The following is a 21,387-nucleotide window of genomic DNA, read 5'->3' on the forward strand; positions in this document are numbered from 1 at the left end:
GCAGCTTTTTAAAATAAATCACCAATTCAACTCTTTTGTGGATGAAACAAAGAACTCCAGAACAATGAAGCAACTTCTCCAAAGTCTCTGTCACCTTCAGTTTTAAACAAGGTCTCTGAACATCCACCATACATTGGTCACATGTACTCAGAGTCCTGCTAAAAGTGCACAATTGTAAACGGTCTTTTATATAGACAACTGTTTGGTTGCTTAGAGCTCTAAATATAAAAACAATGCTTTTATATCACTTAGACACAGATCAAGAAGCATATCAACTGGATTAGTAACAGTGTGGCATGTTTAGGTTTAAACTTACATCAATAGACAACATGAAGCTGTTCATCACATTTTTGACCTAAACATGTAAACATATGCTTGGCTCTGTGGTAAGGAAACGGTATCTGGGAATCTCTTCATACCAGGAGCCAGCCTGGCCATTGGAACATCGCCACAGTGCCCATCCAGACTGGGACAGCAACGGGGTCCACTTCACAGCCATGAGGCTGCAAAGTTAGACTCCAGCTGCCCCAGCAAGGGTGACAACTGCAGCAACAACCACCGACCAAGCCGGCAAGCCCTGGCAGAAAAGATCCCCACAAGAAACACTGGCTCAGGCAGGCTGTTCCATAAAAATATATAGTTTTGCCATTGCCTTGCAGCTCGCAGTTCAAGTGGTTTAGTTTTCCAGTAATGTCAGTCAAAAATGCAAGGTCATATTCACCATATTCATATTCACCATATTCAGCAGACATCTCTTCCAATAGCACCTTGAAAATCCTGTGCTGTTTTGCTTTGCAGCTGAGGTTGTTTATGATTTTCACAATAGGAGTCATTATGTGTCCAGAGCCAATCACTTTTGCACATAAGGCCTACTGGTGAATGACGCAGCAGTAATGCAGACATTTTGGAAAGTCTTGGTCAACTTTACAGTTAGTGATGAAACCTGTTTGTCTATTGATCATAGCAGGAGCCCCGTCTGCAGTCACTGCTACCAGCTTTTCTAATGGTACCTTTTTCTGCACAAAAACTCCTTCACCATGTTATACATTTCAACTCCTCTTGTAGTTGTCTGTAAGGGCAGTTGTGTCAAGAGTTCTTCTCTTGATGTTAATAAAAACCAACAGCTGCGCTGTACTGCTGCTTTCCACAGGCTCATCACACTGGATGCGAAACCACCTGCACTTTGCAATATCCCGGTCCAGCTAATTGGCCAAGTTATCAGACATAGCTGACACTTGTCTAGACATTGTAGTGGAAATTAGATCCGTTCCATTTTTCTCATCCTTAGCTACAGTGTTAGTAATTATCATCATTGCTTGATTGACAACTTCTAAATCTCAGAATGCCTTCTTCTTGATGAGAAAATGATTGGGTCTAAACAAGGCTTCAGTTGAAAAATTCTTTTTAATGCTATATGCAAAAGTCTCTGTCCTTAAAGCCAACAGATTACAGCCCCCCCCCCCCTCCAGCCCCCATTTACTGGCTGCTGTCATGTTAGCAGTATCTTGCAGCTCCAGAATGCAGAAGGAAGAATGACATGAAACAGCTCAAGTAGGGCGTTGCTCGCGTGGCGGTCGCACGTGCTCGGGCCCGCTAACTGCTACTTGTAGCTTTAATTTTATTTGGGTTTTTGTCATTTTGTTAAATTTAACTTTGTGATCTTTGTTTACATTTGAGTTTTGGAGACTTCATTTTCCATTTTCTTTATAAAGCCTGAGAGTTTAAGTTATTTCATCATTAATTCCACCTTTGATGTTTTCGGGTTAGTTTTTCCTTGGTTCTTATGTTGTCACCCAAATAAACGGCTGTGTGGCCAACCTTGACCCCGCCCGGTTATTATTTTTTTCTTTATGTTGCCTATTTTCTCCCTCCTCCTTGAAGAGGGACGTAACACACACCTATATTCTGAAAGTTCAAGCAACAATAAGCTAAACTTGTGAACAAATGTAAAATCTTTCATTGCTCATTATTGTTGAGCTGCAGTGTTCCCATCTACAGATCAGCCTCTGAGGGCCACCTGTATTGTTTTGTCTTTGTTTATTACATTTTACACAGTTGGGAATCTCATGATCACCAGGCAAGGGACGCATAAATTAAGGCTCAAAGAAGGATTATGTCCATATTTTTACTGTGCTCTTCATCATCATCACACTTCTCCTCTACAGCATAATCAAAGAAAATATAACAAAAAATGAGGAGTCTAGACTGAAAACTACACAAAAAAAACAGTTACATACCTATATGTAAAACCCATATTTCTCTGTTCTGATTATCTGATTTTTTAGTTTTGGAGTGGAAAAAATGTTTTTTGACAGGCTTTATGTTTATACAAAAGAAAGACTGTTATTATTGTGTGAGATCTATTTTGAAATACTTTTTTTAACCCAGCAACTTTCAGAAACAGCCTTTAGGCCCTTTTTTACGTCAACCTTTCAGTTATTTACTCTTGACATGAGATCAAACTAGTTTGTGAAGCTGGCAGTGTTGGTGTGTGCCTTAAGCAAAGCAAAAAAAACTTGACAGGTAAATAGTTTTAAAACAGGCAACTGTTGCCAGGGCTGCTGTTGAAATATAAGTGGTGTGTTATTACAATTATGCAAGTGAGCCGTAACTTTAATACGGTACTTAAACTTTGATACGGTACTTAAACAATCATGAAGCATGTTCAAATGTTCCTCTTTTTTATGCTAGCTTTTCAGTTGAAGGTTTAAATTAGAATTGTACATGTGAGTTTGTTGACTTATAAATATTTTTATTTTAACTGGATTAACTCCATTTTATTTATTTATAAAGTGTTTTTATATAAATGTACATATTTTAGGGTGTTAATTAGCATTGTTCTTGACCTGACTTAACAAAAGTGCAGATGGATCCATGAGCAAAGTTTATTGATGAACCTAGTGAGCATTTATTGAACAGCACTTGACTGGTTCAGGTCTTATCTGGCTGATAGGTCTTTTTTGTGTGAGGATTTTGGATGCTGAGTCGTCTTGTCAGTGATCTTAAATTGGATGGCCAGATTAGATAAGTACTGAAGTCCTGTTTTTCCCACTTAAGATAATTGGCAAAGGTGAAATAGTTTCTTTCAGAGCAGCATTTAGAAACCCTGATACAAGTGTTCATCACGTCTCGTCTGGACTATAGTCCATGCTCTCTCGTCTGCAGCTGGTTCAGAACGCTGCTGCTTGACTTTTAACTTGTAACCCTACATAGAAAAACAGGGAAAGCACAGAGTTTGAGCAGATGAAGGTGTCAGCCGTCTGCTTCGGGTTTGGACGAGGATGAGGCAGGTAAGGAACGAGGTGGCAAACAAGGACTGAGATTCAGTGAACATCAGTAACACGGCTGAGTAAACATAGGGCATGACCATAAGGCCAGTAGAAATGATGCTTCCATCTGAGCACAGGTTGTTTGATTAAAGATGAGAGACAGGTGAGGACTACCAATTACCGAATTTACAAAAAGCAACCCCATTACAATTACCAAATCCAGAAACACGAAAATAAAAGTGGAGACAGCTTCTAACAGAGAGGGACTATATATATATAAAACTAATTGTTTATTATTTTTTAAAGTTACTTATTACTGTTTTCTTTATGTGGACATTATAAATACAGTATTTTACATATATGTATATAGTATATGATCATTACTGCGCAAAACTTCAATAATAATAGACTGATTTCTTTTACCAAATCAAAGGTCACAAAATTTAAATATCACCACGAATGCAACCTCTCACTTGAGATGTATGCAGCAAATTCTTTCAAATGACACAACAAAGTGCGTGGATAGCACGTTTTTCCTGTCTCTACATGTGCATTCTTCAATAGTTTGTTCAAATAAATGCGTTGAACTACAATACCTGGCGCAACCGCTAGAGGTCTCTAAAAACACGTTGAAAGAAATCGGCTCACTAACAAAAGATTAAAAACACATTCATAAACAAAATATGTAACTGTTAGTCATAACAGAACAATGGTGATATATCACCTTTGGCCCACCAAAGGAACAAGAGCACAGTGTGTGAAGAGTCTAAGATGTATGGCTGCTGAACAGAAGATTATGAATTTAATTGCTTTATGTGGCCAGCAGCTTGACTATTATATATATGTTTTTGTGAACTAAATTGAAAAAAAAGAATATAAAATAATAATGAAATGGCTCTTTGGAAAGATTGAAGTTGTAATTGATATGCTGTTGCATGGTCAATTAGATGTGTAGGAGCCATTCTGATATGTTTTTTGTTTGTTTCTTTAATATTATCTATTTTGTATTGCAGGGAACTTTTTTTGTGTCTATAGGACTTTGTTTACTTTGCTTGATTGTAGTCCAGAAGGTGTGTCCCCTGCGATGTGGTCTGATTGGCTAATAATGTTTCAAATAATAAGATGAATAAACTTTAATATTATCTCCTAGATAGTTTTCAACAATGTACATAAAAAGATTTCCCCAACAAGGATTTAAGTTTGTTTTTTCAAACAGAAAAAAATGTATTTGATTTATTGGCACCACACTGAAACCTATGGAAGTGTATTGCATTTAGCAAAACAAAAATAAATAAATGAAACGTTGTTCTGTGTTTTTATTTTTTTCCATGGTTTTCGTTCTAATATTTTTCTAACTACAAAAGCAAAGAACTACGAACTAATTAACCTCAAATTTAAAATTGAAAAGCCACAATGTGTCCATTTCATAGACATGATCTGTTTTGTTTATGTGCTCGTCACCATATCGTCAGTCTGTTTTATTCTTCCTTCTTACTTTATCCACAAACATTACAGTTTGTAATTACAGAGTAAAATGTTGGGGAAGTATTAAATATTGTTAAATAATACAAATTGTTTCCATACAAACCTGCATGTTTTCATTTACATTACATTGACGTGTTCTCCCTGCCATGACAAAGGTGGATAAAGATGGAAAGATTTCATGTAATCCATGGACACCAGTGAAGATCACAATTCATTGAAGAAAAAAGGTTCAGCGCACTGTCTAGTGGGTCTAGATGACCCGACTTCCAATGTTAAAGTGCCTAGGATAGCACAAGGGTTAAACAAATGATTAAAAGGCAGCCAGAGGAACATTAATTTCTATAAAATCATAGCTTTTTTTTTGCAAAACAAACCTTTTTTTTCATCCACAGAGGAAACGTAAAAAAAGATATAGACATCGAATCAGCTGGAAAACCATTTTGACATTTGATTTTACTGACAAAGATTTAGGTTTGTTGATTTGAGAAGCAAAAGATTAAAGACAAATGAATTGTCTCCAGGTGATGTGGAACAGACAGATAGATGGTGGTTTAACAGACACTTCTCTTCCCCTCATTACAGTGTCACCTGGATGGTTTTCCTTCATACTCAGTGCTTTTGTTATTTTAAGTCAGACCCAAATCATTTGTTAAATTTCAAACATGTCAAATTGTTTATTTTATTAAAAAAGGTCAACAAAAGTTTTGTTTTAGTTTGAGATACAGATCAGAATACCTGCGTGAGAAGATTTGAACAACAGTCTACAGTCTAAAAATGATAAACAAAAACATTACAATCATCAGTAGTACATTCATACAAAGACGTATCAAACTTAGGATAATTAGACATAAAATTAAATTGCTTGAAAGGGAGTGAAAGGAAGCGAACCTATATAATTCCACCCCTGATCTACCGTAACCATTTTATTACAAGATTTATCATTATCCTGTTCATAACTTTTATCAGACAGAATTTAGAATCCTTAGGCATTAAGAAAGCACATGAGAAAGATGAATTACTTTATTATTATGTTAAAATAGACATACCGGTAATTATTTTAGAAATCAACATAGCAAATGCAGATCAGTTATCTAAAATATATGATTAAAAAACAACACTATATCAGTAAATTAGACATAACACTGTTTCAAAAATCTTCATAGCAAAAAAAAGATCAAGTATCAAAAGTTAAAAATATGTGCAAATTATGTTATATATTGCGTATACAGTGTATATCACATAGAGATTACGTAATTGACGCACGAATCACTATTGAATTGTATATGAACAGCGCAATAATCACGCACGGATCATGTTCTAGGTTGATTATTGTGTCCGTTACACAGTTTGTTGGTATTTCTTCTTGGTTCATTCGCTGTACATCTATGAAAGTTTTATGTACAGACCACAACTTTTCTCACTTTTTCTATGTCAATTCACGTATCAACAATTTTCATTCGTGCAATATGTGTAAATGTTTGCAGTGGCTGTTTGACACTTCCTTAAATAAAAGACAAAGAATGTGGCTTTCACAAAAATGTTAAAAGGAAACGCCCTTAAATCCAAGAACTGAATTGGTCTTCCAGATATTAATCAGAATGTTCCTGGAAAAGGTGGATCTGCAGGCTGTTGACTTATTTGGGCACTAGCTAAAAGCACATCTATAAATAACAGCAATAAGATTGTTTTTAATTTTTAAATGTATGTTTTTGCAATCTCATGAATTGAGAAAATCATTAGCCTTCAGGCACAATCAGGATCAGCAAAATAACTGCTGCAAGATTCACTCTGATGCATTTATGACCTTCTACTTGCATTTCTTTTTCCCAAAAGCCATTTTTTAAATTTACATTTAAATCAGAACAATATACCACATTTAATGCTGTTTGCATGTAACTGTTCATTGTAATAATCCAAGCTAGTTCATCATGAACAAGAGGAAAAAAAGGAACAAAACCTGAAACTTGACTTATAATTGTTCCACCATGAGTTAAAGCCTAAAGAAACAGTCTGCTAGTTCTACTTAAGTCTTGAAAATAAATTATAAAATCTTTTGAACTCATTCCAACTATTTCCAGAGACGTTTGTATGATCACATGCTTGCATGACATTAACTGAACATTTTGTACTCTTTCCAGTTTGTACTCCTCATGCAAAACACTGAGAATGTTTAACCCTTTACCCACAAGGCTTTGTGCTCATGCATGCATTTTTTTGTGTGCTCAAAACACACAAAAAAACTCCAGACATTTTCAAATGTTTATCATTATCAAATTCAGTTTATCACCCTTGCTCTCTTCGTTTTTTTTTTTTTTTTTTTGTCTCCGTCGTTCAACATTTTATGAACTAAAGTCTGCTCCACTTTCACAAAGCAGGCAGATGGCTGCCTCCAATTGGAGCAGCTAAAAGTCCACACAACCTGAGGATGATGATGGAAGCATAAATAAACAAAACTAAATGACTTTCAGAACAGTATCTGGAAATAAACATAAATGAATTAAAAGGTTTTAAGATGACGGCACAACTGACTGGAAGCAGCAGATTGACAAGCAAGAACCTGACGGACCTACTGAACAAGAAGAAACTCCATAAACTGAGTCATCAAAGCAATGAGAGGAAGCCTCACCCATAAGGTGAAACCAATGTAAGATAACGGGAAAAAAATAGAAGAATGTAAAACATAACAAAAGCTCTGCAGTTACGCCAGCGTTAAACTGGTTCTGAGAAGTGGTTCCCCAGCCTAAGTAACTGCCAGAGTCCGAATGTTTCAAAAGGTGTTTACAGGAAATGTCCTCAAATCCAGTCACCGATGATAAAGATAACAATATTGCCAAACACCAGCAAACAACTTCAAATGACCGGCAATGATGACATCAGGTAATTCTGGAAAAAGGTGAATCTACAAGCTGCAGGCTGATGTGGGCACAGAATAAGGGAAATGTTTGCAAAAAGAGCAAAGAGGATTTTCTTTTGGTTTTCTACAAGGTTTTTTGCAGCGTAATAGAGTGTATTTGTAGATTTGTCACTTGAAAATATCATTTTATATTTAGTCTTAAGGCACAATTAGAGTTTAGGTCCTGGAGAAAACTGAAAAGAGCCTTGGTTGATGTTTTCATGACAGACTAACTGCCAGAGTCAGGATGAATTCGGATGAGAACTTTGATTGTGTTTTTGGTTATTCTTCACTTAAGATTCTCCTTTCAATAAATCTCTGCATTTACTCACGTTTTTTTGGGGGTATCTTGTGTTTTAGTGCGTGCCTTTGATATTTAACAAAAATGTAAAAGTGGAATCTGTTGGTTGTTTCTTTACTTTGAGCCCACAAGGGAATGATACCATGTCATCACTTCAGATTCGTGGGAAGAGTAACTTTAGCAGAGATAGTCTCTATCCCTCTCTGAATTTCTAGGTACAGCCCGGAGTAGAGGGGGGGTCTGGTTTGCAGAGCAGAGGATTTCCTCTCTGCTCTTCACAGATTATGTTGTCCTGTTGGCTTCATGAAGCCATGTCCTGCAGCATGCTTTGCAGCAATTTGAGGCTGCAGCCATGGTTTTTGACCTGGGGAAAGATAGCTTGTCTTCTTTGAATGGGTGGAATGCTACTGGCCCAGGAAGAGAATTTTAAGTATCTTAGGGTCCTGTTTACGAATGAGGGAAGATCAGGCGGATTGAAGCAGACTCCACTGGTTTGTGGTCGGTGTAACAGTCCATGGCGGTGAGGACAGAGCTGAGTCAGAAAGCAAAGCTCTCAATTTATCGGTCAATCTTTGTTCCAACCTCACCTATGGTGAGGAGCCCTAGGTCATAAAAGAAAGAATGAGGTCCTGGATAAAAAGCCACTGAAATAAGTTCCCTCTGCAGGGTGGCTGGACGATCACTTAGAGACAAGATAAAGAGCTTGGTCACTTGGGGCAAAACTATTGCTCCTCCACATTGAGAAGAGCCAGTTGAAGAGGCTCGGGCATCTGGTTCTCTGATGCCTCCTGGACTCCATCCTGGGGAGGTGTTTTGGGGATTTTTGCTTTTAAATGTGTAGCTATTTTACAATATGAAATATTTTTAAATTTTACTATGTCATGTTTAGGCGCAAAACAAATAAACAGAATTGATTAATTGACTGATCTGGGGTAGGAAGGGCCTTTTACTGCAAATCCACAGTAAACACTGGATAGGTCAACGGTCCACAGCCACACGCCCAGACAATAGCTCAAAAATATTTGTCACTTCAAAAATGTCATGAAAGTTTTAGATAATCAACTAAATTCCAGACAACAGAGGGTTTTAGAAAAGTGCCAAAAGCATCCTTGCGTAAACACATACATAAACATAAAGGTTCTTCACACATATATAAAATCTTTAAACCAGTTTCATGGACACAATCTGTCAATTTTTCATTATCATTACAGTCCAATAGAATGGAAACTATTGAGATTGAAAAATGAGTTCATTCGTATTCTAAGCCGTTTTGTCCCTTTCGGGGTCACGGGGCGGCCAGGGTCACAGTCACACACCCATGCATAATCACATACTGACATCTAGGGACAATTTAGAGTAACCAATTTTGGATGGTGGGAGGATGCCGGAGAAAACCCATGCATGCATGGGGAGAACCAACCAGGACTTGAACCAGGGGCATTCTTGCTGTGAGGCAAGAGCGCTAACCACTCCACCACCATGCTCAAAAAGAGTTTGTTTTCTATATTTTCTTAGTTACAGTAGAGTGTACACACTCCATGTCAGGATTTGCAGGTGAGGACACAAGCGCAGGACGCAGGAGATCGTAGACGAAAAATAGTTTTAATGCTCAAAGCTGAAAAACCACAAACAAAGTAAGCAAAACGGTCCCGTGATGAGGACAGGGGAGACACAGGTTAAATACTTTCAGCGTGATTTGCCACAGGTGTAAATTGTTACGGAGAGAGGATGGGAAGTACCCAGGCGCAGAGAGGAGAGGAGGCAGGAGGTTGCAGGTGAAACGGGGCTTTAATAATCAAACTACAAAAACAAAACCACTGCATACGGCAGGCTAGAGACTCGAAAAACACTAAACCAGAGAACACCACAATATGGACCAGCACAGGAGGAAGGGAAAGACAGCACTTAAATATATACAAGGCAACAAGACACAGGTGGAAACACTCAGGACTGATGGGGCAAGGTAAAACTCGAAACAACAACCAAACAGGAAATACTTCAAAATAAAACAGGAAATCCAAGAACAAAACACAAAAGAACTGAAACCGTAACATAACCCCCCCCCTCAAGGAACCGCACCGAGGTTCCTCCAAGAGTCCAGGAGGAGGGGGCCCGAAAGGCCAATCCAAGGGCCAACAGCAGTCTGGCGAAGCGGGTCCGGAGGACGGCCCGGAGACCGCCCTGTCCGGCGAGGCGGATCCGGAGGGCGGCCGGGAGGCAGCGCCATCCGGCATCGACAGTCTAACCAGCAAACGGCAGGCGGCTCGGAGTCAGGGTCCGCGGCGGGCGGCTCGGAGTCAGGGTCCGCGGCGGGCAGCTCGGGTTCGGGGTCCGCGGCGGGCAGCTCGGGTTCGGGGTCCGCGGCGGGCAGCTCGGGTTCGGGGTCCGCGGCGGGCAGCTCGGGTTCGGGGTCCGCGGCGGGCAGCTCGGGTTCGGGGTCCGCGGCGGGCAGCTCGGGTTCGGGGTCCGCGGCGGGCAGCTCGGGTTCGGGGTCCGCGGCGGGCAGCTCGGGTTCGGGGTCCGCGGCGGGCAGCTCGGGTTCGGGATCCGCGGCGGGCAGCTCGGGTTCGGGATCCGCGGCGGGCAGCTCGGGTTCGGGATCCGCGGCGGGCAGCTCGGGTTCGGGGTCCGCGGCAGGCGTCTCAGGCTCAGAGTCTGGAACTGGTGGCTCGGGCTCGGGATCCGCGGCAGGAACGGAAGGGGTGGCGTCCGGCAACCTCCTCGGAACCGGAACCGGTCGTGGACGGTCCGACACCCTCCTCGGAGCAGGAACTGAAGGAGTTGCGTCCAGCAACCTCCTCGGAGCCGGAACAGGTCGAGGTGCATCCGGGACCCTCCTAGGAGCCGGAACTGGAGGAGTTGCATCCAGCAACCTCCTGGTAGCCGGAACGGGACGTGGTGCGTCCGGGACCCTCCTGGGAGCAGGGACGGGAGGAGATGCGTCCGGCAACCTCCTTGGAGCCGGAACGGGTCGTGGTGCGTCCGGGACCCTCCTAGGAGCCGGAACGGGTCGAGGTGCGTCCGGCAACCTCCTTGGAGCCGGAACGGGTCGTGGTGCGTCCGGCAACCTCCTTGGAGCCGGAACGGGTCGTGGTGGGTCCGGCTCCCTCCTGAACGCAGGACCGGGTTGGGACGCCTCCAGTTCCACCTCCGGAACCAAAACGGGGCGTCGAGAGGGACGGTGGCGACGACGACGGCCCCTTCGCACAGCCAAACGAGGCCCGTCGAAGAAGGAGGCGGGGAGCTGACCCTCCAAAGTCCACTGGGACTCGACCCCCTCCTCCTCCAGGTAACGGTCCTCCCACAGCCACAGGTCCTGGTCCAGAGGGTCCAGGAAGGCCCGTGGCTGGAGAATGTCCCACTCCATCCAGGAGTCAGGGGAGGGATTACGGTGAGGGCGGTGAGGGCGGCAGCGACGACGACCCCCTCTTGAGGCTAGGCGACTCCCCCTGAAGTCCGAGGGGATCTGGGAACACTCAGGGGTCCACCAAAACCAGGTCCTCTCTGCTGGGTACAGGTTTGGCTGGTCCATAATGTTACGGAGAGAGGATGGGAAGTACCCAGGCGCAGAGAGGAGAGGAGGCAGGAGGTTGCAGGTGAAACGGGGCTTTACTAATCAAACTACAAAAACAAAACCACTGCATACGGCAGGCTAGAATCTCGAAACACTATAAAGACACTCAGCTCGAAAAACCAGGGAAGGATACAATATGGACCAGCACAGGAGGAAGGGAAAGACAGGACTTAAATACATACAAGGCAACAAGACACAGGTGGAAACACTCAGGACTGATGGGGCAAGGTAAAACTCGAAACAACAACCAAACAGGAAATACTTCAAAATAAAACAGGAAATCCAAGAACAAAACACAAAAGAACTGAAACCGTAACATAAATAATGACAGAACGTAAAGACCGCAAGAACGAGAACGGCACGAAAACCGGAAACACCAAAATAAAGCCCAGTAAACCCGGAAGTGAAAAAACAAAAGCCTAACCAAACCGCCCTGGCCCCAGTACCTGACACTCCAACCTCTGTGACTCTATAAACATGTTAAATCCCTTTGTTCCTATGTTTGTGCCAACTTCAAGTAAAAGAAATATGAGCTTCTTATCAATTACAACATTGAATAACTTTGTTTTTTGAGTTTGTGTTGTTTCTAAGAATGCTAAAAATTTCAGTTTTGTTCTGCTGGAAGCAGCCCTGCTCTCTTCAGTGCCTTGTCCACATTAGGAATCAGTTTTTCCTGGAAGTCCCAAAGTCGTTTGTCTTCATTAAGCTCCTCCAACTTCAAATATCCACGCAGAGCTACACGAACGTGAATAATGCGACAGACCTCCAGTGGAACTTTGTAACGTTCTCCAAACTTAATAAGGACTTCGTGCACTGAGGTCTGCTCTATCAACCTGAAACACATAGAAATCAAAATAGTGAATTCATCACATCCTTTATATTTGACTTTTAGTAAAGCACTATTTTGTTCCATATAACATTTTTGTATATATTTGTTTAAAGTACTTTGGTTTTACTATCATCTTGTGTGGATGGTAAACCCCTCTTTCTGGGTCTTCTCTGTAGATGTGCTCCAGAATGTTGATTCCTGGAACCTTCTCCCACTGGGGAAGATGAAACCTCCCACTTGGTTCAAAGTGCTTTTTGGGAAAGATATGGTTCTCAATGAGGAACTCTCCAACCTAAAGTGCATGAATGTGGAACAAAAGATGAGCGTGAACCGTAAAGCAAATGGTGATGTTTTACCCTTTAAGAAGACTTACATTTGAATGTTGTGGTTCCAGCGTGTTCATCAGAGACACCAGGCTGTCGTGTTTATATGGCATTATGATCTCATCTATGTCATTCAGCAGGACGTAGTGTGAACGCTCCATGGACCGATACATGCATTCGTTAAGAGTCACAAGTTGTCCAAAGTATTGCAAGTCTCCTCCATGTTCTGAGAATCTCCAACCCCTAGATGGATTCAGATACCTGTCTATTGGCCATGGAACCATTTCTACAAAACCCTCCTGGCTGTAACTTTGTAAAAGACGTTCCAGTTCTGGACCACAGCTGGTGTTGTAGATCACCACTCTGTTCACACCAAGCAACCTGCAAACATGAAAAAGTTATTGGCTCCTTTATGCACCAAATTACTTGTTTTATACCATTTCGAATGTTACCCGAGATGGTTAATCGGTTACTGTAACATTTTGTTTTTGTATTGTAAAGACAAATGACAATTTCAAGAAAAAACGATTTCCCATTTTATGTTGTCAGTCAGAGAAAAGTGTACAATGGTTCCTTGTTTAACCTTTGTACTATCCTAGGTAATTTAACATTGGGAGTGGGGTCATCTTGACCCCACAAGACAGTGTGCTAAACCTTTTTTCCTCCATGATCTTTACTGGTGTCCATGGATTACATGAAATCCTCTTCACCTTCATCCACCTTTGTCATGGTACGGATAACACGTCAATGGTCATCTTGACGCCATAGGATAGCGCAAGGGTTAATGGGGGGGTTACATCCTAACACTAACTATAGGGGAAATTAGTGAAGTAATATGATAGATGTCTTGAGACTGTAAACCCCTCACTACACAAACACCTTTGTCAGACAACCAAGCCAATTCACATATCAAGTTGTCTGTTGCCATCCAAACTTGTTTTAACAATTTTCTCTCTTAACTTTTAGAGTTAGGTCAAACTCTTAGAGCTCAAATCAAAGATCTGATCCTGATCGAATATTTATCTAGACCTGACAAACTGGATGCACTCTGTACATCATGGCAGATTGGGATGCAGAACCCAATCCACTGTGAGAAAATAAAACGTGCAAAACTGCTGTGAAAAATATCCACAAAACAGCAAGACTATTATAGGTCTACTGAAAAACAGTCAGGGAGCACTGTATCTTATAAAAAATCGAAGTGCTTTCTTTTAATAGATATAAAAGAGTTTTCTTTTGTCAAATACAAGTTGTACTACTAACAATAAGTTAAGGATATTGTAGCAAACTTAGTGGATGTCATATAAACAGTTTTTGTTTCACTTTACAGATTTTCAGGATAGGGTGGCAACTGTTTTGGGGTGATTCTCTCCTTATTTTGTGTTTTCCATGAAACAAAATATTTCTAAAAAAACAAAAACAAAAGATTTCAATAAGGCTTCAATGTCAACATTCTGTGCGTATAAAAAGCCAATTTTTTTAGTAAATCATTCCAAGTTCACCATTAAAACAGTAATGAACACAATGGTGCTTAACGGACGAGCAGCATCACTTAGCCATAGCACACCTTTGGGTTAGGCGAGAACGGTTGCAGTGGCCTCAAGACCATGTGACCTGGACAATGCATTAATGGTCTGCCTTGTTGTTCACTGATGAGTGTCAGGTCATTTTGCAAAGAGATGATGATTGTCTGTGTTGCTGAAGAAGGAAAGGAGAGCGATACGCCAAGGTCAACATAGTCCTAAGGGTTTTTTTTGGTGGAGCAACAATTATGGCACCATGTGGTAGAGCATCATCATTCATGCTCGGGTTGGGCTGATGGAATTGGAGGATGATGATGGGTTCTATGATGTCTCTGAGGTAAGAACCTGCAGTGATGGAGATGCTCTACCACATGGTGCCATAATTGTCACAACTCAACTACAGGAATTGCGAGTGCCTCATATGGTTTGGCCAGCAATGTCCCCTAACCTGAACCCAATAGAGCATATCTGGGACCAGCCGAAGCAGAGACTAGATCATTATACCTCACCCCAAAGTGACCTGGCAGAATTTCAGACAGGACTTGTGAAAGAGGGGAATGCATTGCCTCAGAACATCGTGATCATAGTGTGGTGCATAAAACAATGCTATCAAGCTGTCATTCCAGCTTAATATGGTGGTAATTCCTGCTATTTAAAATGGTGTTTCTTCTTGCACATTATTGATAAAATCAAACGAATACAAATTGGATCTAAATAGGAAAAGCACTCATGTAAATAATATCCCTAAACTTATTGTGAGAAGTGCTGTTCACTTTCTTTATGAGTTCTCCTTTGCAGCACCACAAACAGGAACTGACAAATTCCAGCTAACATGTCCCTTCAAAACCGTTTAATACAAATAAGGTGGTTCAATGAAAAGTTTGTCTTACTTGTACATTTCCAAAGTCTGTGCAAACTGAAGCACGTTGTTGTAATCTCCAAACAAGTTGGAGATACAGACGGTGAAGTTGAACCTCATTTCCTCTTTTTTGTTTCTTATAGGAATGAATACGTGGTCAGACACATTAGATGAAGGCTGAGTGAGAACAGTGACATAAGAAGGATCACAGTTTTCGGGGATCTGACACAGGACATCTGTAGCAGTGTAAGGAAAACCAAAGTTGTCACTGTGTGGGAGAATATTGGCTGGAGAGGTTTTGTTACATACACCATCACAGCAGAAAGAGCAGTGAAGAGGATGGATGGAGTCTCTCTTGAAAATGCCAATGATGCGTATGTCGAAACCCTTCACTCTCTGGTCCATGAAGGCTGACACCAGGTAGTGTTTGGTGTTTTTGAGTGGAGTGATGCTCTCCTCTGAGATTGCTACAGGGCAAAGGACGGGATTTTCTTGAAGCTTTGAGACTAAAATCCTTTCTGTTCTAATTTTTTCTGTGGTCAGGCTGTAGATGAGCAAGACCATGAGCCCAGTAAAGATGAGAAGGACAAAATCCCTCTTCCAGAGGCAGTTTGTGCTTCCTGTCCAGGTTTTCATGACGATTCCCAATCTGAGTTAGAACTGCAATGGGAGACAAAACAACAATGTTAATATAAATACTGAAAAGAGCCACAACAATAATAATGAAAGCCTGTTTTTCCATTTATCATAAATTGAGCTTTTAGAATTAAGTGTGTTCTCACAGCAATTAAAATTATCAAACATTTTTGACCCATTGAACATATGCACCAAAATGAATCTATAGCCTCATTTTTTTATCAGGTAGAAAAAGAAAAGAAATAAGTAATGCCAAACTAAAGAAGAAGATAATATATAGAAATTATAGATTAATTCAAAGCTTTATTTTTTTATTTGTTGCATATTTTACCCCCTTTAATCAGAAACAGAAAAAATGTTTTTTGGTTGTAATTATTTGTGATGGCATTTTTATTGTCTTTAAAAACAGTGGCTTTGTGATGTTTATGACATTTTTTAATAAAAACATAACTATGAAGGAAAACACTACAGTATTGTTCATGTTTCTGTTACGGCCTCAGGCCTTTTGTGTGTATTTTATGTCTGCATGGGTGTGTGTGTATGTCCTTTGCAGAGGCCTACCCTATGGTTTAGGTGCTATATTGACACCATACTACTTCACCACATCACAAGACTCCCCCTCCTGCAGGAGATGATTGCGGCCTGCTTCCCTCCTCCATTCACCAGGCTGCGCGAAAAGCATGAAAGCTGTTCCAGGGGCAGCTGAATCCCTGAGAGGAATCCGTTTGTCAGCTTGCCCCTGCTGTTGGACTTGGCGTAAGAAGCCTGTGGAAAACGGCCTGGTTTTTCCTTCTTGTGTGTGGTCTTTGTTTTCACTTATGTTTCCGCGTCTTGGTAATGTCCCTGTGGTTAGAGTTCCACTTTAGGTTTTGTTATTTATTGCTGTAATACCTGAGAATTTAAGTTATTACTATTTATCAGTTTTAACTCTACCGGCTTTAACTTTATTTTTTTATGTTACCTATTTTCTCCCTCCTTTGTGGTGGTATATAACAGTTTCAATTTGATTATAATCAACAGGAAAAACTTGAAATATAAAGTTTTACAGACAAGATAATGGTTTAGGCTTGGCCTCACTGTTCAGAAGTATTACTTGAAGTATGACGAAGTGCCTCCATTTGAGGCATTGCATAGCATTTTTCTGATGATGGAGGACATGTATAAAGAAAATTAAGCTTAAAATTATGTCTCTGAGTATTTCTTTATTCATTTGTTGTGACTTAGGAGCAGATGAAAAATGGAAAAAGAGCATTTTTGTGACATAGAGAATATGCTGGGTTTGCCACAAGCTCCCTGCTCCATTCCGCCATGGAAAGAGGAAGGGGAGGCGGAGTTGCTCTGCACCAACAGTCCTGCCTGCCCACAGCTCAGAAGTGAATTTCTAATGGACGACTGCCACTCAGCAGAAACTATGTCCTAGACAATGACACAGATTTCTGGCTTTTGGCTGAAGTCTGAATATTCATCAAAAATGCTTTTAAAATAGACCAAAAGACAATCAGAGTGGATCTTTAATAATTATTATTTATCAAAAGTCTTTTAGAAATTTTGTCATTTAACCTTTGACCATCTAAAATGTTGATCTTTTACACATTTCAAAGTTTAGTTATTTGTTTTTGACCATTTCCATTTTTCCATCCATTCATTTTCATAACTCGCCATATTCCTTTTGGGGTCACGGGTTGCTAAAGACTGTCCCAGCTACCATTGGGCAAAGGTTGGGCAGACCCTGGACAGGTAACCAGTCTGTTCGTAGGGCCACACAATCACTCCCACACACACTCACACACGTAGACACCTGGGAACACTTTAGAGTAACCAGTTAACATAGTCCAAAATGCTTTCATTTCTGTTCTCACATAAGGTTTACGACACAATAATGACAAGAATCACAGAGAAAACGGCTGTGAGAGTTGAGTCACTATTTGTCATAGAGATCCTAAGCATTTTGCATCCAGCAATCAAAGTCAAGACCGAACTGGATGACGTTTTCCTTCAGGCTAATTGTGTAAAATGAAACTCTTCTGCAAACAAAAAACTTTGCAACATCTGAACATAGACTGTCAATTGAGAGATTTGTCAAAATCTGACATTGAAACTCCTACAAGTTTAAACCCTCCAGACTCTGCTTGTGACTCACTGCAAAGGCTTCTTTATGTGCAGCAAAGGTTGAAGTGTTCAGGTCTCTTATATGTAAAAAACAATATCTGCACCTTCGCAGGAAAGGTTCTGCTTCCATTTTCTACTAAATGGATGAATCGTCAATATTTTATAATTACAGTTAAAATTAAGTTTTAGGAAAAAAAACAAATAAAAAACAAATATTAGACTTATAGTCAGAGTCAATTAAAGAAAGTAGGCTATGAAACTAAAAACGTTGCAAAGTGCCGAAAGTTTACTGACAAACATTGAAGCACATTGTAAATATCCGGTGTTTGCTTGCGCTGGATCATTCTCCTTTGTATGGATCAAAAAGATATGACCTCTAATACTTTATTAAAGTATCTGTTTATTTTACTAAATCCACAGTATTGTAGAATCATGTGTGTCACAAGACTAGAATGAAAGGAAACGTATGCAGCTCAGATTACAAAAGAGAATCTTTTGGCATAAAGGGTGGATTGCACAACACTGCGGTGCGCAGCTGCAGTTCTTTAAAACAACTTTAAAAAAAGAGAAAGAGAAATACACTTTGCGATCTTCCTCATTCGATAGCAGAATAGCTGCGTTCAATGCGTTTCAAGGTCAGAATGAATTGATCATTTTTTGTTTTGCTGAATATTTTTCTGTTCTGTTCTATTTTTGTCAAACTTTTATGGAATTTAAACACGTTTGACTTGTAACAATGAAAAATGGACTCATCCTACATTTTATTTCAAATTTTCTGTCATTAAATTAAACTTAATTAAATATATTAGATTTTGTTTCTTTTTTTTTGAAGTATTTTTTTTTAAGAAAATTAGATAAATGTCAGGAATTCTTATATTAATTTAAAAAGAAATACAAAGTTTTCATTCAAATCTCTCAAAATGTTTGATACTGAAATATTTGTAACTACATTACATGCGAACGATCGTTTTTCTAACAGATAAAATAGAATTTGTTTGTTGGCACCAAACTAAAGCTCGAGTGTTTTCAGCAAAAGGAACAACGGCTGTAAATCATGATGCATATAAATGAATAAAAATGATAAATGAGCAAAATAATGCAGATTAGCAACATTTTTGTCAAACGTTTTAAAATGTTTTAAAACAGAAAATTTTGAGAAAGACGTTAATTTAGTTGGAAAATAAATAACTAATAATATAAATAACTAAAAAATAATATTAAATTATTTTTGTAACTTTAGGAATAAAAGAAGAATGAAATGACTTACATGAACTCTCAAAGGCTCTTTCTCTGCTGATGTGGACTACAGGTGACGTGGAACAGGTAAACGGCAGTTTAACAGACAACTCTCCTCCCCCCTTTGATAGTCTCACCTGGATGTTCCGCCGTCATCCCTTTTGCCACGATAAGTCAGCTTCAGAACAATGTTAACACCCTTGCATACATATTTTACATGTTTTCAAACAAACAAAAATAAGAAAATAAAGATCAACAACAAGTCATGCACCCTCACATTTGCAATTTTAAGTCAAACCTTCAACTGTAAAAACTGGAAGAAAAAAAAGCTTCACAACTATTTAGGAATCGTGCCAAAATAAACGCCAAATACCCTCATTCATATTTCAACAAAAATATGCCCCCCACCCCCACTCCAGATCTGACACAACTGAAGGAATTGTTTGAGAAGGCAAATTGATAGTAAAATCTTTTCTTTTTAAAAGCAGCTTGTTAAATAACAAATGGATTTATAAATGACTTAAATATTCCTTTTTGGAATCTTTTTTGAAAATGCACCAAAGCCCCTTTTTCAGTTTCTAGTGTTTCCAATGTGAGTGTTTCTTTCCTAAAAGAATGTTTGTTTTTATATGGAATCCTATTATTTTCTGTTTAACATCAACCCAAGGTACTAATCTGAACTGTTTAATATATATATATTTTATTTGTTCACTGTCGGCACACGGTTATGTCTGTGAAATCTACAAACCAGAATAACTTGTTTGATCTCTTAAATAAAATAACATAAAAAACATGTGATGTTGTCATGTTTATATTTAACATTAAAAGAAGAAAAATTATGAAGTCACACCAAAGTCACACTGATAAAAAATACAAGTTTCACTTGTTTTTCTTGCATTTTTAAATTAAGTAATTTTGATGCAGCTGGAAGAATATGAAGTTAGATTTGTTGCTAACGCTATTTCTGTCCCTAAAAAGGTTTCGTACTTGTAACAACAATTTTTGTCTCTGTAAAAATGTTTTATAACCTCATAGAAGATCTTCTTTGACACAGGATATATTATATTTTGAAAGGAACATGTCTCCTCATTTAGTGCTTTACTACCTTACTAGAAGGCCCAAAGCGCTTTACAGTCACAGTTCCATTCACCCACACACACACAGATACACACAGAGACACACTGATGGCGTCAGGAATGCTGAGGTTAGAGCTTCCAAGGTATAGGGGGAGGAGCGTCATGGAGGATGTGAAGGAGGAATTAGGGTGGATGGTGTGACTGCAGAGGAAAATTGTGATAGGAAAATCTTAACACTGATAACTCCCTTTAGGGAACGCCCCTGAAGGGAATTGTTTCCTTACTTTTCTGTAGAACAAAAGATTCAAATCTTGGTTACAGTTTTTTTGTAGAGTTTTGTTCCTTGCTGACCATATATAGACTCCAGCCTGAGCTATGAAAAAGGATATGTAAAAAAAAAGAACAAAAACAACCCTACAAATGGAAACATTAAAGACTCACTGTGGTGAAAACTGTGTTTTTGGTGTTTTTAACATGTTCTTGTGGCATTTCTCTCGATGAAAAGACATAAAGGAAAATAGAGCTAACATTGCACTTCTGAGTATTTCTTCTTAAAATTGTTGTGAATCAGAAGCAGACCAGAAATGCAATTTGAAAAAGCCTGTAGGTGTGACATACAGGCCACAAGTTCTCTATTCTGATCCATTCTGAATCATCCACCTGCAGACAGATAGATCCATAGCTCATTGCTCACCATTTTTGTTGCACCAGTAGTGTTAGGTTCGGTTTGTGAGTGGCTGTAAGCTAGAGGGAGAGCTTGTCCGCACATGGATAATTGGAAGGGGGCAGGGCTATCCCATTCCAACAGTCCCTGCCACAATTTTGGTAAAAATATATTTTGATGTATTTCTGTTTTTTGTGAGGTATTGTAGTAGTACTGCAGTAAGATTTTTATTGAATAGTTCATTTTAATTTATTATTTATTTTATTATTAGTTCATCATAATAATAAACCTTTGACCTCTGGCATTGACAACCACGTTTCCATTTCAAAGAATTGAGAGGAAGTTTTGTTATTGAGCAAATACTTGTTTTCTGCTCCATTACTAAATAAATACCAATACATTTTTTACATTTATCATTATCATCTGTGGTTTCCCCAAATTGTTTAAAGGCGTAGTGATCTCGGCATATGTAAAGTTTTGACTTTGATAAACGTAATAAAAACGTGTCTAAACAAGTCTCATTAACATCTAGCAAACAGAAATAGTTTTGTTAATTGTAAGTGACCTAAAACAGGAAAAGTTTATACTTCTTTCATGTCTGACAGTGAGG

At 39.5% G+C, this 21,387-nt stretch overlaps 1 protein-coding gene across 1 annotated transcript; it reads right to left on the minus strand.

Annotated features, from left to right (window-relative positions):
• Positions 1 to 11,538: 11,538 nt before the first annotated feature.
• Positions 11,539 to 19,380, minus strand: LOC101157581 (uncharacterized). The gene is made up of 5 exons (XM_004082459.5): positions 19,069 to 19,380; positions 15,088 to 15,716; positions 12,725 to 13,055; positions 12,468 to 12,643; positions 11,539 to 12,355 (listed from the first exon to the last, which is right to left on the minus strand). Exons 2-5 carry the CDS (start codon positions 15,690 to 15,692, stop codon positions 12,127 to 12,129), a joined length of 1,341 nt encoding a protein of 446 aa, XP_004082507.1. The 5' UTR covers positions 15,693 to 15,716; positions 19,069 to 19,380; the 3' UTR covers positions 11,539 to 12,126.
• Between the last annotated feature and the right edge of the window lie 2,007 nt (positions 19,381 to 21,387).

Source organism: Oryzias latipes, chromosome 22 (assembly GCF_053564925.1).
Source record: "Oryzias latipes strain Hd-rR chromosome 22, Olatipes_Hd-rR_3.1".
NCBI classification, from domain to species: domain Eukaryota; kingdom Metazoa; phylum Chordata; class Actinopteri; order Beloniformes; family Adrianichthyidae; genus Oryzias; species Oryzias latipes.

Excerpts from the sequence above, each read along its gene's own strand:
- LOC101157581 (XM_004082459.5), bottom strand. The coding sequence starts at position 15,692 with ATGAAAACCTGGACAGGAAGCACAAACTGCCTCTGGAAGAGGGATTTT. Across the intron at positions 13,056-15,087 it reads CAGACTTTGGAAATGTACAA|GTTGCTTGGTGTGAACAGAG; the intron begins GTAAGACAAACT and ends TCATGTTTGCAG. Across the intron at positions 12,356-12,467 it reads AAGATGATAGTAAAACCAAA|GTTGATAGAGCAGACCTCAG; the intron begins GTACTTTAAACA and ends TATGTGTTTCAG.